The sequence below is a fragment of the Telopea speciosissima genome, chromosome 1 (genome assembly GCF_018873765.1).
Source record: "Telopea speciosissima isolate NSW1024214 ecotype Mountain lineage chromosome 1, Tspe_v1, whole genome shotgun sequence".
NCBI classification, from domain to species: domain Eukaryota; kingdom Viridiplantae; phylum Streptophyta; class Magnoliopsida; order Proteales; family Proteaceae; genus Telopea; species Telopea speciosissima.
The window spans coordinates 40,594,614-40,615,132 of record NC_057916.1 but is presented as its reverse complement, the minus strand read 5'-3'; the positions used below and the strand labels follow the sequence as shown (position 1 = coordinate 40,615,132).

The 20,519-nt window shown below is 39.6% G+C and overlaps 1 protein-coding gene across 1 annotated transcript; it reads left to right on the top strand.

Annotated features, from left to right (window-relative positions):
• The first annotated feature begins 14,492 nt into the window (after positions 1-14,492).
• On the top strand, positions 14,493-18,339 carry LOC122649500 (probable terpene synthase 9). Its single transcript, XM_043842686.1, has 6 exons — positions 14,493-14,583; positions 14,692-14,821; positions 15,206-15,424; positions 15,549-15,651; positions 17,879-17,927; positions 18,026-18,339. Exons 1-6 carry the CDS (start codon positions 14,493-14,495, stop codon positions 18,337-18,339), a joined length of 906 nt encoding a protein of 301 aa, XP_043698621.1.
• The last annotated feature ends 2,180 nt before the right edge of the window (positions 18,340-20,519 follow it).

Sequence of the window (20,519 nt, the reverse complement as noted above, 5' to 3'; positions counted from 1 at the left end):
CCATAGAACCTCACCATCCCGATTTCTTACAATCCCTCCACCTCCCCCAATGCCCGGGTTCCCCTTATAGGCACCATCAATGTTTAATTTTACAGTTGTGTTTGGCGGCCACCAATAAATAGGGATTGGGAGTTTCCTCACTGGGTCGAGTACCTTCAAACTAAAGCACTATAAAATTAAAACCTCCCTTGGACTCACCTTGCGCTTGAACTTTAACGGGTAAGGGAGATCGTGCACCTACTCCTTGATTTTCTCAACAATTGTACCAGCCGTCCTAGGGTTTTCCCCATGTCTCCTATTATTCCTTTCGTGCCATAGCTCCCATAAGATTAAAGAAGGAATAAAACCCATGATCATACTGCAAAGGCTTTGAGAACTGGCCGCATTATGCCAAAGAAAGATTTTGCTCCTTAGGTCCTGGTTGTGAATAGATGCAATGTCAAAAATCCCAGCAAAAAACTGCCATACCTTTGCCGCCGTGCCCCCCTCTACCAGACAATGAATGGCCATGTCATTCTTGGGGTTTCCACAGCACACACATCTAGATGCTAGGGGGATGCCTAAGGCCATCAATGCGTCGTCAGTGGGAATTTTACCATTTAGAATTTTCCAAGTGAAGAACCCAATCTTCATTGGGACAGCTTGATTCCAGATCCACTTGGAATATGGGGTTGTTGCAGCCTGCTGCCTCAATTCATTCTAGGTTGATTTAATTGAAAATTTTCTATCTGAGGAGGGGGTCCAAACCACCCTATCCTGCTTCTTGGTTATGAGGAAATCACCGGTGAAAATGCTCTCCTTAATTGACACAGAGTCAATGCAGTTCAAAACTGCCATGTCCCACTCACCATTGCCTTTGAGCACATCCTTGAGACACAGAGAAAGGTCCACCTGCAAGGCGTTGTCCATAAAGTTGATCAGTGGGCCTACCCCCACCCAGTCATCAAGCCAAAAACTAACATCCCTTGCACCTAGCAATCACCTAGATCGTTCCAGGAAAAACTCCTTATGAGCTAGCGCTCTCCTCCAAGACTTAGAACCCACACTTCCTGCCCCAGCCAGAACAAAGTGCTCATTCTTTAAAAACTTGGCCTTAAAGAAAGTGCTCCACAAAGAATTATCGAACAAGATTCGCTAGATGCCCTTCGACTGAAGTGCTAGGCCCACATCTTCCAAGCACCTTATACCTAGCCCGCCTGTCATAAGTGGCTTGCACACAGTCCCCCACCTCGCCCAATGATGTCATTTCCCCCTGTCCGAATTCCCCCATAAGAAATTCGCACAGATACCATTAAATTTGTTAATAACTGCTCTAGGCAGGTCCACAGAAGCAATAATGTGTATTGGCATCAATGCCAAAACATGTCTGAACAGTGTAACATGCCCACCTGCCGATAGAAGCCTTCCTTGTCAACCTGCGATCTTGCTTCTAACCTTTCCCAACAACTCATCAAAAAAACTCACCCTTACTCTTCCTGTCAAGAGTGGAACCCCTAGGTATACAAGTGGTAGAGAACACCTGACAAAACCTGTAGTGCTCCCTACCATTAGCACTCTGGCCTCAGAGGTCTTATGGCTCATAATGAAGCAGCTCTTCTGTCTGTTAACCAACTGCCCTAAGGAAGCCTCATATCTGCCAATAAACCTAAGGATTTGCTTCAACGAGTTCTTCAAACCCTTAGTGAAAATAATGGTATCGTCTGCAAATAAAGAATGGGAGATGCCAGGACATCCCCTAGGCAAATGAAAGAAAGCAGCTCGGCCCTCAACAAAAAGCTTCCTCAACCCTCTGTTCAAAACCTCTTCAGCAAGGATGAATAATGTCAGGGAAAGGGGGTCGCCTTGTCTCAAACCACGGGTGGACTTAAAGAAACCCGTTGGTCCGTCTCCCCATACAATAGAGAACCAACAGTTCTCCATGGTCTTTTTAATCAGGTCGATCCACGCACTTGAAAAACCAAACCTTTCTAGTACTAAGTAGAGAAAACTCCACTCCATCCTGTCACAAGGCTTGGCCATGTCAAGCTCAAGAATTACATTGCCTCCTCTAGTTTTCCTATTCAGATCCTGCACCACCTCTTGAACCAGTGCTATATTATCATGGATACAACGGCCTTGCACAAAAGCTCCTTGCTCCTCCGCAATCGAACGAGGTAAGACAGTAGCTAACCTAGAAGAAAAAATCTCTGCAATAATTTTAAAGGAGAAATTACAGAGGCAAATAGGGCAAAAATCTGACATCACCTCTAGGTTTTCCTTTTTTGGGGATGAGCACCAGATTTGCTAAGGTGTAGCTCTTCGGGATGAAACCACCAGCAAAAAAATCCTTCACTGCCTCCCAAACATCTCCTCCAACCAAATCCTAGCAAGATGTAAAGAAATACCTGATGAACCCGTCCGAACCAGGTGCACTGTCACTAGAGAGCGAGAAAACTGCCTCCTTCACCTCGTCCTACAATGGAGGGAGAAGAAGAGCTGCATTGTCCTCCTCGCTAACTAACTTGGGAATACACTCAAGCAGGTCCTCATCCACCGTGGTACCTTGGGATTAAAAAATGCTAGAGAAATGCCTGACCGCTTCCACTTTAATCTCTTTCGGCTCACTAGTCCACACCCCATCCCCCTGTTTAATTGTGCTAACTATGGCTATCTTCCTTCTGACCTTAGCTGTGGCATGGAAAAACTTCATGTTCCTGTCCCCCTCCTTTAGCCATGTGACTCTTGATTTCTGCCTCCAAAAAATCTCCTCTTGAAGGAGAGTCCTTCACAGGGTTTCCCTGGCCACCTCTAAGGCCTCTTTAGCCTAAGTGGTAGAAAATTGATCGCAGGTAACTTTGGCCCTACATACCTCATCTTCAGCATTCCTTACGTTTTGGTGGATATCCCTAAAAACTTCCTTGTTCCAAGTCCTTAGGCTGCTATGAAGAAGTTTAAGCTTCATATATAGGACATACATAGGTGAACCAAAACACGGCCTTGACCATTGCACTTTAACAAAATCAAAGAAGTTCTGATGATGCAGCCACATTTGTTGAAACTTGAAAGGGCAAGGAAGCGGCGTACTAGTAAGCAAAACAATCATTCAGAGCTAGGAATGATCAGAGCAAGCTCGGCTTAGGTGGGTTACCCTGCAGGAATGGAAGGCAGAAACCCATGAGTAGTTAAACAAGAAGTGGTCCAACCGGGCCAAAACAAGATGCCCCCTGCTGATTGTTCATCCAGGTGAAAGCATTACCCACATATCCAGCATTCAGCAGCCCTGCATTGTTGACAAAGCCACCAAACTCCTCCAAAGAAAAGGAGCAAGCAGGGCGCCCTCCCACCTTCTCCGAGGGGGAAAGAATAGCATTAAAATCACCCCCAATAGCCCAGGGAAGTGAACACGACCTGGAAAATAGCTCCAATCTCTCCCACAGGGCCCTCCTCTCTGCCAACAAACAGAAACCATGGACAAAGGCAATCAGAAAATGCAAGGCCCTAGCAGCCTCACAACATTCCATCATGATAAACTGTTGGTTCTCCTCCACAATGTTAACCTGTAAAGTGCTCCTCTAAAAGACCCATAACCGCTCCCCATTAGTGCAGCCATTAGAGCAAACTGCATCCAACCCAATTCTCCGCATAACCTTCCTGGCTTTGGAAAAGAGTGCTTTAGGCTCAGCCACTCCGACAATATCTAGTTTGTGCATGTGCACTAAGGCTTTTAGACGCCTAGATGTAGGCTTATTGCCTACACCTTGCGCGTTCCAAAACAGCCAGTTCATCACTACGATACCATGTCTGTCGTTGTGGGCCTCATTGACCTGGTGATTACTAAATTACAAAATTAAGGAAATTGGTCTTCAATAATCAAAATGGTACATTCCGTTTCGTCTTCCTTTCAACCTCTCTTGAAAATGAGATTCTTTGTTCAACACTCGTCTTCATTTTTGTCTCTACCGTGTTAGGAAAATGGTCTTGCACTCTACTTCCTCCAAGTCATCCCTATGATGATGTTTTGATGATAACAAATAAGACTTGGACTAATGCTTGTGTTCTAAGTGTTTTAGAGTCAAAGCATAGCATCAAGTGAGGGGGAGCATATACCAGTGTTCAAAGACCACTTTCAAAGAAGATTGAAGCTTGGAAGTCAAAGACATATGTTTAGAAGCTTAAAGCATCGAAGAATTGAAGACTTTTGATTGAAGACTTTGTCTATTTACAAATATGTAATTTTTATTATTTCTTGAGTCACATTCGATGTAATGCACACACACACGCATGCATCCATCTAGAATGACCTTAGGAGGTTATTCGAACTCCTGAACATGTGACCCACCCGTGAGGAAATTAGACTAAAATTACACTATAATTACCCAATCCGGCATACCGGATCCCAATCCGGCATACCGGATTAATGGGTGTCTCAGAAAAACACCTCCAGTAACCCCTTTACCCATGCTGGATAAGGATCCAGCATACTGGATCCTCTCTTGGGTGTATTTTGCCTTGATCCGGCATACCGGATCCCAATCCAGCATACTGGATCAGTGATTGACAAATTAATTATGACCGTTATTCTCCTATCTCTTAAAGAAAGTAGGTAATCTGGTATACCGGATTCCCATCCAGCATACCGGATCACTTATAGAATGTGGGATTCTCCTCTGAATTGGATTCCTAATTGGTTCTAAGCCTCTAGCCTATAAATACCCTCTTGATTAGTGTTCTAGACACTACAACAATCATCAATCAAGAGCTCTAAGCAATAAAGCACTCCCTTGGGAGATTATTCTTTCAAGATTAAAGAAGATCGAAGAAAATTCAATCTCATTCTTGCTCCCTCATTGCATACTTGCATCCAAGCCACATTGACCAAGAGGTAGCACTCATTCTACTAAGTTTTAAGGTAATCCTAAACTACTTAGTACTTTACTTAAAATTGTTATTGAGTCCTCTTACTCCAAATCAAGAGAAGGAGTCCTCTTGCTCATTTCTCAAGTGTAGTCATTTGAGTCCTCTTGCCCATATTTTCAAGAGTAGTTGTACGAGTTTTTTTGCTCACTCAAGATTCGTTATAGTGAATTCTCTCTAAGGTGAGAGGAGTGGACGTAGGCACATTTTGGCCGAATCACTATAAATTATTTGTGTCTTTCTACATTACTTGTCTTTACTCTTCTCTATCTTTATTGTTTGATTTTATTTTCGCATAGTTATTTTAATTTTTGAACCTACACCTATTCACCCCCCCTCTAGGTGAATTCACATTTAGTATCAGAGCGGGAGCTCAAGACCATGATTATCTTTAATCCAACTAAGAGTTAAAGACTATGGGAACTTCTGCTAACCGTAAGTTCAAAGGTTATAACATTATCCGAAATCCCTTCTTTGAAGGTGAAGGATTCTCCTATTGGAAGAATCGCTTCAAGAACTCCGTATGCGCCAATAACATTGATGCATGTGAAGTTATAGAGAACGAACCCAATACTATAGACAAGCCCAAAGAAGAATGGACTCCAATTGAGAAAGCTAAGATGCAACTCAACTATGTTGCTATAAGTTATCTTCAATGTGCATTAGGAGAAAAAGAATATAATAGGACATGCATGTGTGACTCCGCTAAGGAGATGTTTGATAAGCTTATAGTGACCTATGAAGGTACTTCTGAAGTTAAGCAATCTAAGATTGACATGTTAGTGAATGAATAAGAATTGTTTAAAATGAAAAATGATGAAGATATATATGCCATGTTTACTCGATTTACTAACATTGTGAACAAGTTGAAAGGATTAGGTAAGGTTTACTCCAATGGTGAGAACGTTCGAAAGATTCTGAGATCCCTCTCAAAGGAATGGAGACCCAAGACTACAGCCATAAGAGAATCAAAAGACATTGATAAGCTAAGTCTAGATGAGCTATTGGGATCACTTCAAACACATGAGATGGAGCTAAAGCAAGACACTAAGGAGGATGAGCCTAAGGAACCTAAGAAGAAGGTTGTCGCATTCAAAACCTATGATATCAGCGACAATGATGAAGAACTTTCAGATGATGAAATTGTCTATTTGTCAAAGAAATTTTTAAGGTTTTTGGAGAACAAAGGAAAACCTTCATTCAACAGAAGAAAATTCTCAAAAGACCAAAAAGGTAAAAATGTCTCTAAGGATAATTCTGACTCTTCTTCAAAGAAAATCTTGTGTTATGAGTGTAGAAAACCTAAATATTTTAGAGGAGATTGCCCGAAAATGAAGAAGTATAAGAAGGTTTACAAAGCCGAACACACCTTCGACTCAAGTGATGAAGACGAAGATAATGAAGAATCACAAGAAGAAGAGGAACAATCCAACCTCGCTTTAATGGCTACTGAAGAAGAAGAAGAAACTCAAAATGAGGTAACTCCTATTTCTCCTTTTAAAGATAAAGATTATTTAGAATTGCAAGAAGCTTTTGAAGATTTATATCAAAGTAGCATAGAATTAGCTACAACTAAGAAATATCTCTTAAAGGAGATAAACACCCTCAAAGACCAAAACACATCTCTAACTTCTCAAGTAGAGACTTTGGAAGAAGAAAAAGAGAAACTGTGTAAAGCATTAGAGTCATTTACAAATGACAAAAAGACTCTTGATATTTTACTCGGAAATACCTCCAAAGCACCCTTCAACAAGGAAGGAGTAGGTTATGATGTGAACAAGAGTTCAAATCATACCAATGATGCAAGTTCAAGTAAAATAACAAGTAAGAAAATGAAGAAGAAGTTTTGCAATTATTGTAAAAAGAAAGGACATTTGATTGAGGAATATTATATTAGAAAGAAAACTCCTCAGTTAAACAAATCAAATCCCAAAGGGAAGACCCTAAGCCCAAATATTCCTCAAACTGTTGTATGCAACAATTACAACAAAAAGGGACACACTATTTGGGAATGTTATTATATGAAGCAACCTTTTCGACCTCCTAGAAGACCCTTCAATGGTAAAAAGAGACTCTTCAATGATCAACATAAGAAAAATCTACCAAAGGTGCAAAGACCACCCAACAACCAAGGGTCATATAGAATGTCTCAAAACCAAAGACCTTGAAACCCTCATCCATATACAAACTGATATGGGAATCAAAAGGCAAGTGATCACCAAATGGTGTGGAGACCAAGAGGAATGTATACTACTAACAATAATGGACCCAACACCCAATGGGGACGAAAGTTTTATTAAGTATTCTTGTTTTGTAGGTAAAGATGAATGGTATATTGATAGCGGTTGCTCAAAGCATATGACATCCAACCCAAATCTTTTTTCAGAACTCAAAAAGCAAAAAGGGGGGTGGGTATCTTTTGGAGACAATAGCAAATGAAGAATCATCGGTAAGGGTTCAATAAAGTTTGGAGGTACGACAATCTCTAATGTTAGCCTAGTTAAAAATTTAAAGTACAACTTGCTTAGTGTAAGTCAGCTTTGTAACAATGGCTATTTCGTTAACTTTAATGCCTCCAAGTGTAAGATTAAAGATTCTCATACTAACCTAATACTTGAAGGATCAAGAAAGAATAATGTTTATATTTGTACCTTCAACATGAACTCTCATGATGTGTGTCTCTTATCTAAGTTTGATGATGTAACCTTGTGGCATAGAAAGTTGGGACATATAAATCCTAAGATTATAAAATCCCTTTATTCTAAGAATCTAGTGAGAAATCTACCTAAGCTGAATTTTGATAAGCAATACACATGTGGAGCCTGTCAAAGAAGTAAGCTTACTAAAGTTTCTCATAAGGCAATTAATTTTGCTGTCACTTCTAGACCTTTACAATTACTTCATTTAGATATATTTGGACCCATATAAACCACTAGCTTGGGAGGAAAGAAATACACTTTCGTTATTATAGATGACTACTCCCGGTTCACTTGGACCCTCTTTCTCAAGCATAAGAATGATGCATTCGAGAAATTTGTAGCTCTTTGCAAAAGAATACAAAATCAAAAGGGTTACATAATCACTTCCATAAAAAGTGACCATGGTGGTGAATTTGACAATATAGACGAATTTGGTGAGTTTTATCGAAAGCAAGGTATAACACATAACTTCTCAGCCCCTAGAACACCACAATCAAATGGTGTGGTCGAAAGAAAGAATAGAACAATCCAAGAAATGGCTAGGACAATGCTCAATGAGTATTCCTTGCCTAAATATTTTTGGGCTGCAGGTGTACATAGGGCTTGCTATGTGTTAAACTGAGTTTTGATAAGACCCATCTTGTTAAAAACTCCCTATGAATTGTTTCATAACAAATTGCCTAAAGTAGACTATTTTAAAGTTTTTGGATGTGCTTGTTTCATTCTTAATACTAAAGATAATCTAGGCAAATTTGAAGAAAAGGCTAATGATGGTATATTCCTAGGCTACTCCACAAACAGTAGAGCATATAGAGTGTTTAATAAGAGAACACTAATTGTGAAAGAGTCTATGAATGTTAGATTTGATGAATCTATAGCAAAAGAAAAGTATAAAAACCTAGAAGATGATGATGAAGATGAAATACTTGAAATTAGGAAGGGAGTTGAAAAAGTCACTTTAGATGAGCCTGATGTTCAAGTACATCAACTTCCTATAGAAGTTATAACTGTTAAAGATCATCCCCTTGACCTTGTCATTGGAGACCTAAATAAAGGAATACAAACTAGGAGTAAAATCCAAAATGTTTGTTCTAATGTAGCCTTTATATCTACCATCGAACCCAAGAACATTAAAGAAGCTATTTTGGATAGTGATTGGATAGTCGCTATGCAAGAAGAACTTAACCAATTTGAAAGGAATCAAGTTTGGGACTTAGTGCCAAAACCCTCTAACACCAAGATTATTGGGACTAGATGGGTATTTAGGAATAAACTTGATGAAGATGATAATATCACTAGAAACAAAGCTAGACTAGTTGCTCAAGGATATAACCAACAGGAAGGAATTGATTTTGATGAATCATATGCACCTGTAGCTAGATTTGAGTCAATTAGAATGTTGCTTGCTTTTGCGTGTCATAAGAATTTCAGGTTATACCAAATGGATGTCAAAAGAGCTTTCTTGAATGGTTACATAAATGAAGAAGTCTACGTATCTCAACCGCCTGGCTTTGAAGACTCAAAATTTCTGGACCATGTATACAAATTGAAGAAGGCCCTGTATGGTTTAAAACAGGCCCCAAGAGCATGGTACGACAGATTGAGTAAGTTTTTAGTCAATTCTGGTTTTTTAACGTTTAAAATAGATAACACTTTATTTGTCAAGCACGATATAAATGATGTGATAATAGTCCAGATTTATGTAGATGACATAATCTTTGAATCTACAAATGAATCTTTTTGTTCTAACTTTGGCAAATGCATTAATAATGAATTTGAGATGAGTCGTATGGGTGAACTAAATTTCATTTTAGGACTGCAAATTAAACAAACTCCTAATGGGATATTCATCAATCAAACAAAGTATCTTAAAGAATTATTAAAGAAGTTTGACATCAATGGACAAAAGTCATCCAGTACTCCGATGAGTATATTTGTAACTCTGTCCAAAGATGAAGATGGCATCCCTGTTGATCCAACTAAGTATAGAGGCACGATAGGTAGCTTACTCTACCTAACGGCTAGTAGACCTGACATTATGTTTAGTGTCTGTGCTTGTTCTAGGTTCCAAGCCAAACCTATGCAATCTCATTTGAGTACTGTAAAGAGAATCTTTAAGTACTTGAAGGGAACTCCAAGCATTGGACTATGGTACACTATGAACAATGACTTTGACCTTGTTAGCTTCTCCGATGCCAATTTTGCCGGATGTCATGTTGATTGTAAGAGTATAAGTGGAACTTATCACTTCTTAGGATCGTGTTTAGTGTCGTGGTTTAGTAAGAAGCAAAATTCAGTTGCTCTTTCTACCACTGAGGCTGAATATATTACAGCCGGACGGTGTTGTGCACAAGTGCTTTGGATGAGGCAAACTATCCAAGACTATGGAGTGAAATTTGACACCTCCTCAATCCAATGTGATAACCCAAGTGTAATTAATCTTAGCAAGAATCCGATTTTACACTCTCGAGCTAAGCATATTGATATTCATCATCACTTTCTTCGTGATACAGCTCAAAGAGGTGAAATCCGACTTGACTATGTTGAAACCGAGAAGCAACTTACGGATATCTTCACAAAACCTTTGAGTGAAGAACGTTTTTGCTCTCTTAGAAGAGATCTTGGGTTGTGTGACCCTTTTATCTAAGCTAAAAATGTTTTTCTCAAAGTTATTTCTTTCAAAATTGTTGTTTTTCATATTGTTCCTGCTTGAAACGGTATACCAGTTTGCCAAACGGTATACCGGATCAGCTTCTTTAGCAGTTTTTTAGCCGTTATTGTTTGAAACGGTATACCGGATTGGGAAACGGTATACCGAATTTTTGAATTTCTGCCCATTTTATAACTGTTGGACCTCTTTTCAAGCCTATTTAAACCCCATTTCTTTGTCCTTTTCTGATTCACTATTTTTCATATCATCTTCCCTCTATCTAAATTCTTTCTATTACTTTAAAAATCTTTTTCTCTTCTCAAAACCTCTCTCCACCATGAGTAGAAAAGGGAAGGACCCTATGCCGGAGAGACAATAACCCTCCAAAAGAGAAAGAGGAAGTGGATCAAGACAACCATATGCTGAAGGAGAAGATCGTTTGTTTCGGTCTAGGGAATGCCGAGTAAATTGGGATCTCTACCTTGCAAGAAAGATTGAAGAAGGATGTGAAGTCGATGTGTTTTCTTTCAATAGCATTTGTCTCGAAGACCGCTTTAAGGACATCGGTTGGGAACCCATTCTCAACATGGATGACCCTTGCTATCCAAACTTTGTCAAGTTTTTCTACACCAACCTCTACTTCAGCGGAGCGGAACAAGACTTGAAACTTCATTCTTATGTGAAGGGAACTGACATAGACCTTTCTCTTGATGATCTTGCTCGCATCCTTCACGTTCCAAATGATGGCCCCTGCATCTTTTGGACTCCTAAGAATACCAATTTCGGTGATTTGATCAACCATGAAGAGATATACTCCTCCATCCTAAAATAGTTTGATCCAAATGCCAGAACTGTTGTTGTTGGTTGCCTTCGTCTTATACCTCATGCCATCTCTTACATAGTCCAACACAACATTATTCCTAGGGGTGGTGATAGAAACAAGTGTCTTACGCCATAAGCTTATATCACTTATTACATCTACACCAATAACCCTACCAATCTTCCTTACTTCATCATGCGATACATGGGATCTTGTACTCATCCTCATAAGAGCAGTAACCTCCCCTATGGTAGGCTCCTCACTCGTGTTTTTCGGGAGTACAACTTAGATCTTGATCGTGAGGAAGTGGCCCCTGTTTCCCCTTAATACATCACTCGGAATAGTTTTCATACAATAGCTATTCCTCCTCCTTCCGATGTGTTCGTCGAAGAAGAATTGGGAGACCAAGTGCCTCCTCCCCCTATTGTTCGAGATGGGATACCGGCATCTCTACACGATTGGGTGTCAAGCATTGATGAATACATGGATGAAGCCAACACTCGTATCATGGAACTTGAACTTGGACAACAACAGATTCAAGATGATGTCGCATCTCTCTGTGATGATGTGAAGATCGGCTTTAACAACATGTATCTGCTCCAAGACAAGATTCTTAACTCTATTCAAACTCTTTCTCTCAATCTTGGACATCTTTCTCTTGATACACCAGGAGCCACTCTACAAGGAGTTCCACCGCCGTTCACCGGTGTATCCAGTTCTATTTCACCTCTTCCACCCTTTGATCCTCCTGTTTGATATGTTTTTGATTTTTTTTTTTTTTTGATAATGCCAAAGGGGGAGAAGTATATTATATTATATTTGAAAGCTGTAATAGATAATGATTATGGTCTTATAAATAAATTTGCTTGGTTTAAAGAATTATTATTATTCTTGTCTCTTATTCCTTGCAAATATTATTGCTCTCCATTATTTATATCTTTTGTGGATTATTTGTCATCATCAAAAAGGGGGAGATTGTTAGGAAAATGGTCCTACACTCTACTTCCTCCAAGTCATCCCTATGATGATGTTTTGATGATAACAAATAAGACTTGGACTAATGCTTGTGTTCTAAGTGTTTTAGAGTCAAAGCATAGCATCAAGTGAGGGGGAGCATATACAAGTGTTCAAAGACCACTTTCAAAGAAGATTGAAGCTTGGAAGTCAAAGACATATGTTTAGAAGCTTAAAGCATTAAAAAATTGAAGACTTTTGATTGAAGACTTTGTCTATTTACAAATATGTAATTTCTATTGTTTCTTGAGTCACATTTGATGTAATGCACACACACACGCATGCATCCATCTAGAATGACCTTAGGAGGTTATTCGAACTCCTGATCATGTGACCAATTGGGTTTGAAATACCCAAAACAACCCCTGAGGAAATTAGACTAAAATTACACTGTAATTGCTCAATCCGGCATACCGGATCCCAATTCGGCATACCAGATTAATGGGTGTCTCAGAGAAACACCTCCAGTAACCCCTTTACCCATGCTGGATAAGGATCCAGCGTATTGGATCCTCTCTTGGGTGTATTTTGCCCTGATCCGGCATACCAAATCCCAATCTAGCATACCAGATCAGTGCTTGACTAATTAACTATGACCGTTATTCTCCTATCTCTTAAGGAAAGTAGGTAATCCGGCATACCGGATTCCCATCCAGCATACCGGATCACTTATAGAATGTGGGATTCTCCTCTTAATTGGATTTCTAATTGGTTCTAAGCCTCTAGCCTATAAATACCCTCTTGATTAGTGTTCTAAACACTACAATAATCATCAATCAAGAGCTCTAAGCAATCAAGCACTCCCTTGTGAGATTATTCTTTCAAGATCAAAGAAGATCGAAGAAAATTCAATCTCATTCTTGCTCCCTCATTGCATACTTGCATCTAAGCTACATTGACTAAGAGGTAGCACTCATTCTACTAAGTTTTAAGGTAATCCTAAACTACTTAGTACTTTACTTAAAATTGTTGTTGAGTCCTCTTGCTCCAAATCAAGAGAAGGAGTCCTCTTGCTCATTTCTTAAGAGTAGTCATTTGAGTCCTCTTGCTCATATTTTCAAGAGTAGTTGTACGAGTTCTCTTGCTCACTCAAGATTCATTACAGTGAATTCTCTCTAAGGTGAGAGGAGTGGACATAGGCACATTTTGGCCGAACTACTATAAATTGTTTGTGTCTTTCTATAGTACTTATCTTTACTATTCTCTATCTTTATTGTTTGATTTTATTTCCGCATAGTTATTTTAATTTTTGAGCCTACACCTATTCACCCCCCCTCTAGGTGAATTCACATACTGCATCATACCAACAATATCTCATGGCTGTAAAACAAGAAATGTAGTAATGTTTGTCAAGTAAAGTGTTATCTAGAACTAGAGAACACAGAAGAGAAAGGGGAGAAGAGAGAAGAAGAAAGGGGTTGGAGAAGATATTTCTTTTCATGCCTTTTAAATGAACCTTGTACAACCTTATAAGGACTTGTAACTAACTATGATATTCCCTGACAACTAACAACCTTTCCCCTTACACCCATGACACTTGTTCCCCATACATTCTTCAAACACTCATATCATACCCTATATTGTTCTCACATCCCCATACTCTATACGTAATCATCCAATCTAGCTGGTCTTTTCTTGTTACTCCTCCGTGTGCGATGCAAGCTAATCGGAATGGATGGGCCCCTGGCCACATCACTGGCCATGTCATGCGTTTCCCCATGTGTAGTCGTAATATTAAGCTTGTCGACACTCAATGCTCACGGTTGTCATCGGCATCACAAGAGAGTGAAAGCTGATCAGCTCATTATTATCCTACCATTTGGGAGCACCAATTCATTGAGTCTTTGAAGAATCCTTGCACAGTTAGTAAATGTTGGATATGTGTCCATCAAATCCGGTTTAATTAATAAAATGTTTATTTCTTGTAATATTCTCAATTTTTGTATATATTTTTACACTTTCACTTGGTCTTAATGTCTTACCAACTCCCACTTCTTGTTTGGATTGGAGAATGAACTCTCCCATGCCCACTTAGAGGAGCTCAAGCAAGAAGTAAAACAGCTTATACCGTCTACCAAAGATCCATTGGTTCGATTGAAACTCATTGATTTGATTCAACGGTTGGGAGTGACTTACCACTTAGAGGAAGAGATCAAAGAGTCCCTTCTTCATCATCTCGTTTATTTGGAGGGCATTGATGATCTCTACACTGCTGCCTTAAAATTTTGACTTATTTGAGAACATGGATATCAAGTTAGTTCAGGTAATTAGCATGAATTTTTATAAAGAAATAAACTTGCGCCCTCACTACTATCAATTAGTTTTACTGTAATGATAAACACTTGATCTGATACTTGGTTTTAATTGTGTTGTTCTAATTGGCATATAGATGTGTTTAATGAATTCAAGAACAACAATGGGAGCTTCATGGAAACAAAGCCGAGGGTCTCTTGCTGCACACCTTGGAATGACTGGAGAAGCAGTGCTAGAGGAAGCCATGGACTTCAGTGCCTCACGTCTCAAGTCATCAATAAAACACTTGGGGAATAATCTGACAGAACAAGTGCGACGATAACTGGAAGTTCCATTGCACTGGAGAATGGTGAGATTATAAGCTTGGAACTTCATAAATGTTTACGGGAAGGAGCATACAAAGAAGAGTTCATCAATACTGGTTGAGCTAGCGAAGCTAGATTTCAACATTGTGCAATCAGTTCACCAAAGGGATTTACAGGAGCTATCAAGGTAATTTTTTTAATCAATTAAAGCATAACAACTTTAATACAAGGGTTTGCTTTGGCTCCGTTTGTCTAAGTGGAAAATAGTCTGGAAAAAAACAAATTTTACCTTAAAATCAAAATTTATTCTTAACCATACCAGAATTGTCCACCTCCTTTGTATAATTGGGCATGGGCCTGGTACTCTATTTCGGTGGTATGCCTCTTGAACATTCAAGATTCCCATCAATGTCACCTACTAGCCTTGCAGGGTGACCCCCTTTCACATGTGCCTAAGTTCTGATCATTTTATTGTTATAAAATTAATGTCTTTTATCATAGTCTATCCACATCAAATTGTTACAATTCAATGTAAACAACTATACTAAGTATTGCATATTTTCTCTGGTAGGTGGTGGAGAGACTTGGCTTCTGAAGAAGAGCTTTGCTTTGCAAGAGACCGATTAGTGGAAAATTTCATGTGGGCAATTGGGATTATCTATGAGCTCGGATTCTCCAAATGTAGGATTAGGCTTACCAAATTGATCTCAATATTAATGGTAATCGACGACATTTATGATGTATATGGATCACTAGATGAACTTGAACTCTTTATAAAGGCAGTTGATAGGTAAGATTTAAAGAGACTCCAAGGTATATATTTTAATTGCTTATCTTATCTTGGCTTCCAAAAAAAATATTTGAGATATTTTGAATTTGTCAGGTGGGATATTTTGAATTTGCTGGTTGGGCAGTGAGTCGATTGCGGCTACTTCTGGGCTTGGCCCTAATTGGTTTGTGGATAAATCCTCTTTGGTTTCTGATTTCATCTCCGGGTTCTCTTGGTCTCTTCTACAGGTCCGTTCAACTTTTCTTGCAAATAGTTTTTACTTTAATTAAGAATATTTTGCTGCCCTCCCCTCCTTGCTCGGATGTCTATTTTTAGGGTATTACTCCTTCGGGGGCTTTCTCTGTGAAATCGACCTGGGAGGTTATTAGGCAAAAAAACCTCAAAGTTTCTTGGGGTAGTATGGTGTGGAATGATTCCCTCCTTCCGAGGCATTCCTGCTTTGCCTTTTTCTTGGAAAACCCTGACGGACATTGCCCTCTCTAGCAAAGGTTTGTGTTTGGTGTCTCGGTGCGAGTTATGCAAAAATCATATGGAATCTGATGCTCATATATTTTTGGAGTGTTCTTTTGCTCTCTCTCTATGGGATAATTTCATGGCCTTGTTCGCTGTTCGGTGGCCAGGCTTCATGCCTCTTATAGATTTTTTTGTGTGGGGAAAAGGAAATCAAAATTGGTTCCCATGTAAGAGGCCTGGATGTCTAGCTTGGTGTTAAACCATACTGCATTTGGAATGAGCGAAATTATAGAAAATTTAAGGGGAAGTCCAGGAGCTTGGAGGCTATCTTTGCTGGGTTCCTTGCATCTCTGAGGGAGATTTTGGGGTCTTTCTCTTATCCAGTCTCTTCTCTTTCAGATCTGATTTGTGCCAGACGGTTGGAAATTCCTATTTTCCCTAAGCTTGCATAGGTGATTAGTGAAGTTCGGTGGTGCTATCCTCCTCAAGGCTGGGTTGAGCTAAATGCTGATGGGTGCTCCCTAGGGAACCCTGGTAAGGCTGGCATGGGCGGTGTTCCTAGGGATGACAGGGCTGCCTTGGTGTCAGCTTTTAGCCTTTTTCTTGGTGTAAAATCAAACTATGTGGGAGAGTTCTTGCCTATTTTTCATGGTTTGTTGATAGCTAAGGAGATGGGGGTGACTTGGTTATGGGTTGAATGTGACTCGATGACAATTACAGATGCTATTTATTCTGGTTCTGTTCTTTGGTTTGTCAGATAGCTATGGATTGGTTTGCAGCCCTTTCTCCATTCAATTTCTTGGAAGATCTCTCATTGTTTCTGGGAAGCTAATCCAGTGGCAGAATTCCTTGTTAAATCAGCGGCAAAAAGTGTTGTCTCTTCCCCCTAGATTTCAAATTTCACTCCTTCGGTTTTGGCTTTTTTTGTTTGAGGATACGATGGGTAGGCCTAGATTCAGATTTGACTAGTTTGTAGTTTGTTATCTTTTGGGGCTTCTGGTGTTTTTTCCCTTGGCCCAGTGTTTTTGTATTCATCTAGGTATGCCTGGACATTAAATTCATGTATTCATTTTTTATCTTAATATAAATTTGCTAATCTTTAGCACAAAAAGGTATTATCTGATCTTGTTCTCCTTTAAGCTTAGAATCTTGAGGATGATCATGCGCATACGGTTGTGATGATTGAGTTGGAGTAAAACTCCTCTTGATATTACCAAAAAGGTTATCTCTTATAGTAATGATCAGAGAAGGTTGGAATGGATGCTGCTTGTTCCAATAGAGTGGAGATTGGTGAGAGAATTTGGATTTTCTGGAAAAGTGAGCTGCAGGTGTCAGTTATTAAGGAAACAAGCAATATATATCCTTGGAATGTAATGTTCAATCTTCTTCCAAGGTTATGATTACATTTGTTCATGCTTTGTGCGCGTCAGGGGAACAAAGGTTTCTTTGGACACATTTATTGGAGGATGCAGTTGCAATAAATATTCTGTGGGCCATTGGGGGAGACTTCAATGCCATTCTTGATCCAATGGAAAATGCTGGGGGAAGGCCAGCCTGCTCTACGTCATTGGCTTGGTTGGATCATTTCTTTTTTAATGAAAATTGGGCAAATTTTTTTGATTTGTCTCGGGTGATCCATCTAAACAGATCTTGCTCTAATTATTTGCCTACCCAGGTAGAATGCTCTCTACAAGGTGATAAGAAATTTTCATCTTTTAAATTTCAGCAGATGTGGATTTCTCATCCTGATTTTATGGACTGTGTTAGACATTGTTGGTCTACTCTGATCATTGGCTCTCTGCTTTATATCCTTTTTGCTAATTCGAAGATGCTTCATAGCCACCTTCGAGCATGGAATAAATCTAGTTTTGGTAATATTCACCAAAATGTTAGAAATGTGGAGGATAGAGTGGGGAGATTGATTTTGATTAGAACCCAAATGATATTTATAAGGGGGAACTGGCAGTGGCTAGAATGGGTTTACATGATGTGTTGTTGCAGGAAGAAATTTTCTGGACACAGAATTCTAGGGTGCAGTGGATGAAAGAGGGTGAAAGAAACACCAAGTTCGTTTATACAATGGTCAATATACGTAGTCGAAAAAAGGAGTAGAAACAATAAAAAACGGCAACGGAATTTGAGTTTCAGGTGAAGAAGAAGTTGAAGGAGAAGCCATTAGATACTTTACAGATATCGTCACTACACAAGGTTCCCCGAGAGATGATGATTTACTGCAACATATTCCCCAGCTTGTCACTGAAGATGACAATTCACTTCTTTTGGCGACCCTGTTATTGGAGGAGGTAAAGAAAGCGGTTTTTGATTTGTCTGCTGATAGTGCCCTGGGCGCGGATGGTTTGTCAGGCTACTTCACAGCTTGTTGGGAGATCGTTGGCAACAATGTGTGGGAAGCGGTCAAGGAATTTTTGCAAGTGGCTTTCTACCCAGGAGTTATACCTTAGCTCACCTGGTGCTCATCAATTCCCAAGAAGGATAACCCTGAGGTAATGTCCGACTTTCGCCCTATAAGCCTTTGCAATTTTTCTTACAAAATTATTGCTAAGGTTATTTCTTCTAGATTGCCTACTATTCTTCCTTCTATTATTTTTTAGGAGCAAGGGGGCTTTGTTCAAGGCTGTTGCATTCATGAAAATATAGCCTTGGTCCAGGAAGTAGTGTATAACATAACATAAAAACTTGTGGGGGTAAATGTGGTCCTTAAATTGGACATGGCCAAAGCATGTGACCGGCTTGAATGGGAATTCCTGTATAAAGTTTTAGAAAAATTTGGCTTTGCCAAAAGCTGGATTAATTTAATTAAAAAAATTGTGGAAAATTGCTAGTTTTCATTTATTGTGAATAGAGGCCCGACCGGATTTTCAAGTCATCAAGGGGGGTGAGACAAGGAGATTCCCTTTCTTCAGCTCTTTTCATCATTGCGGAGGAAGTTCCATGCTAAGGACTTAGAACTCTATTTGTTGAAGGGAGAGCGAAGTATTTTCAACTCCCTCGTGGATGCCCCAGAATATCTCATAGTCTCTTTGTAGATGACACAATTATTATTTTTCAAAGGGTTTTAAAAGCTCTCTGAAACAAATCATTGGTTCTATTAGTAGGTATGAGGACTCTTCAGGGAAGCTAGTTAACAAGCAAAAAAGTTGCTTTATTTTGGTAAATAGGGCCAATGACAATAAATGTCGTATGATAGAGATGGTCATAGGGTTTACCAGGAAAAGTCTTCCTTTTACATAACTTGGTGCTTCGATGTATTCTGGGTGTTTTCGTTTTGAATTAATTTTTTTTGATGACTTTCTGGCTAAGATGCGCAGGAAGGTTGCCGGTTGGAAGGGGAAATTATTGTCAGCTGGTGGGAAAATCACTTTATTGAAACATGTTTTGGCGTTGATGCTAATTCATATTATTTTTACCCTGAATCCCCCCAAAATAGTAATTAAAAAATTTAATGGCATTTGTTCAGATTTTCTGTGGGGCCAATCAGAAAGGAATAAGTGCCATCATTGGGTGGGGTGGAACAAGATCACACAAACTATGGCTGAAGGGGGTCTTGGTATCTGCCGTTTAGAAGACATCAGTAAGGCCTTGAGACTCAAGGGTTTGTGGTGCATCATGACAGAGAATTCTCTTTGGTGCACATTCTTTAAAGCAAAGTTTTTTAAAAATAATCACATTGCTTTGGCCGGCTTAAGAGCTATTGGCTCATTCTCTTGGAGAAATTCTTTAATGCACAAAGATTTCTTGCTATCTAATTCCCGATGGCTCATTGGAGTGGATGAGATTAAATTTTGGCTGGATATGATTGGTCGGGTTGGGGCCTTCTTAGGGATCATATTGACGAGGCTTTTAACCTGGACCTGGGAACTTGAGTAAGAGATGTGCTGCATATGGATGGCTCTTAGAATCAAGAGGTTTTGATGCAAATTGATTCTCAGGAAATCAGAGATTCTTAGACTCCAATATCTATCTAACAAACAAGGAGGACAATACCTTGATAAGACCAGGATGATGCCGCTGGTTGATAAGTTTAAGAATCACTTGTCAGGGTGGAAAGGAAAACTCCTCTCCTTTGTAGGGAGGGTGGAGTTGGTGAGGTCGGTATTGCTGAGTCTCCATGTTCATAATTTTTCAGTTTACTAGTGGCATGCTTCTTTAGTGTCATTAATGGAGAGGTGGATGCGTAATTTTATCTGGTCAGGAGATATTGAATCCAGGAAATTGGTGACTGTCAAATGGGATGTGGTTTGTAGCCCCAAAGCTGAAGGGGGTTCGGGCTTGAGACGTCTATGTGATGTTAATATTGCCCTCCTTGGTAAATTAGCCTGGTCTATTATGCATGATGATTCTTTGGTTTCTAACTTTCTCAGGGCGAGATTTGTGAATGGTGATGGATCTTTGAAAAAGTAGTATTGTAGACACTAATTTTTGTCACCCCCTTTGGCGATGATGACGACGGGACACAGACAATGGACGGCGCACCTTCCCTCTTTCTAGACCCCAAAACACTTGGGCCATGGACCTCCAAACCATTTTGAACCCATTAGAGCCCATTTCAGACCCAAAAACAAAGGGGAATAAGGCACTGCGCTCCCACGGCGCCGTGGGGGTCCTTCCCATAGCATCGTGG

Coding starts and splice junctions, on each gene's coding strand:
- LOC122649500 (XM_043842686.1), top strand. CDS start 14,493: ATGGGAGCTTCATGGAAACAAAGCCGAGGGTCTCTTGCTGCACACCTT. Junction 14,822..15,205: donor GATTTACAGGAGCTATCAAG/GTAATTTTTTTA, acceptor TTTCTCTGGTAG/GTGGTGGAGAGACTTGGCTT. Junction 15,425..15,548: donor TTTATAAAGGCAGTTGATAG/GTAAGATTTAAA, acceptor CTGGTTGGGCAG/TGAGTCGATTGCGGCTACTT.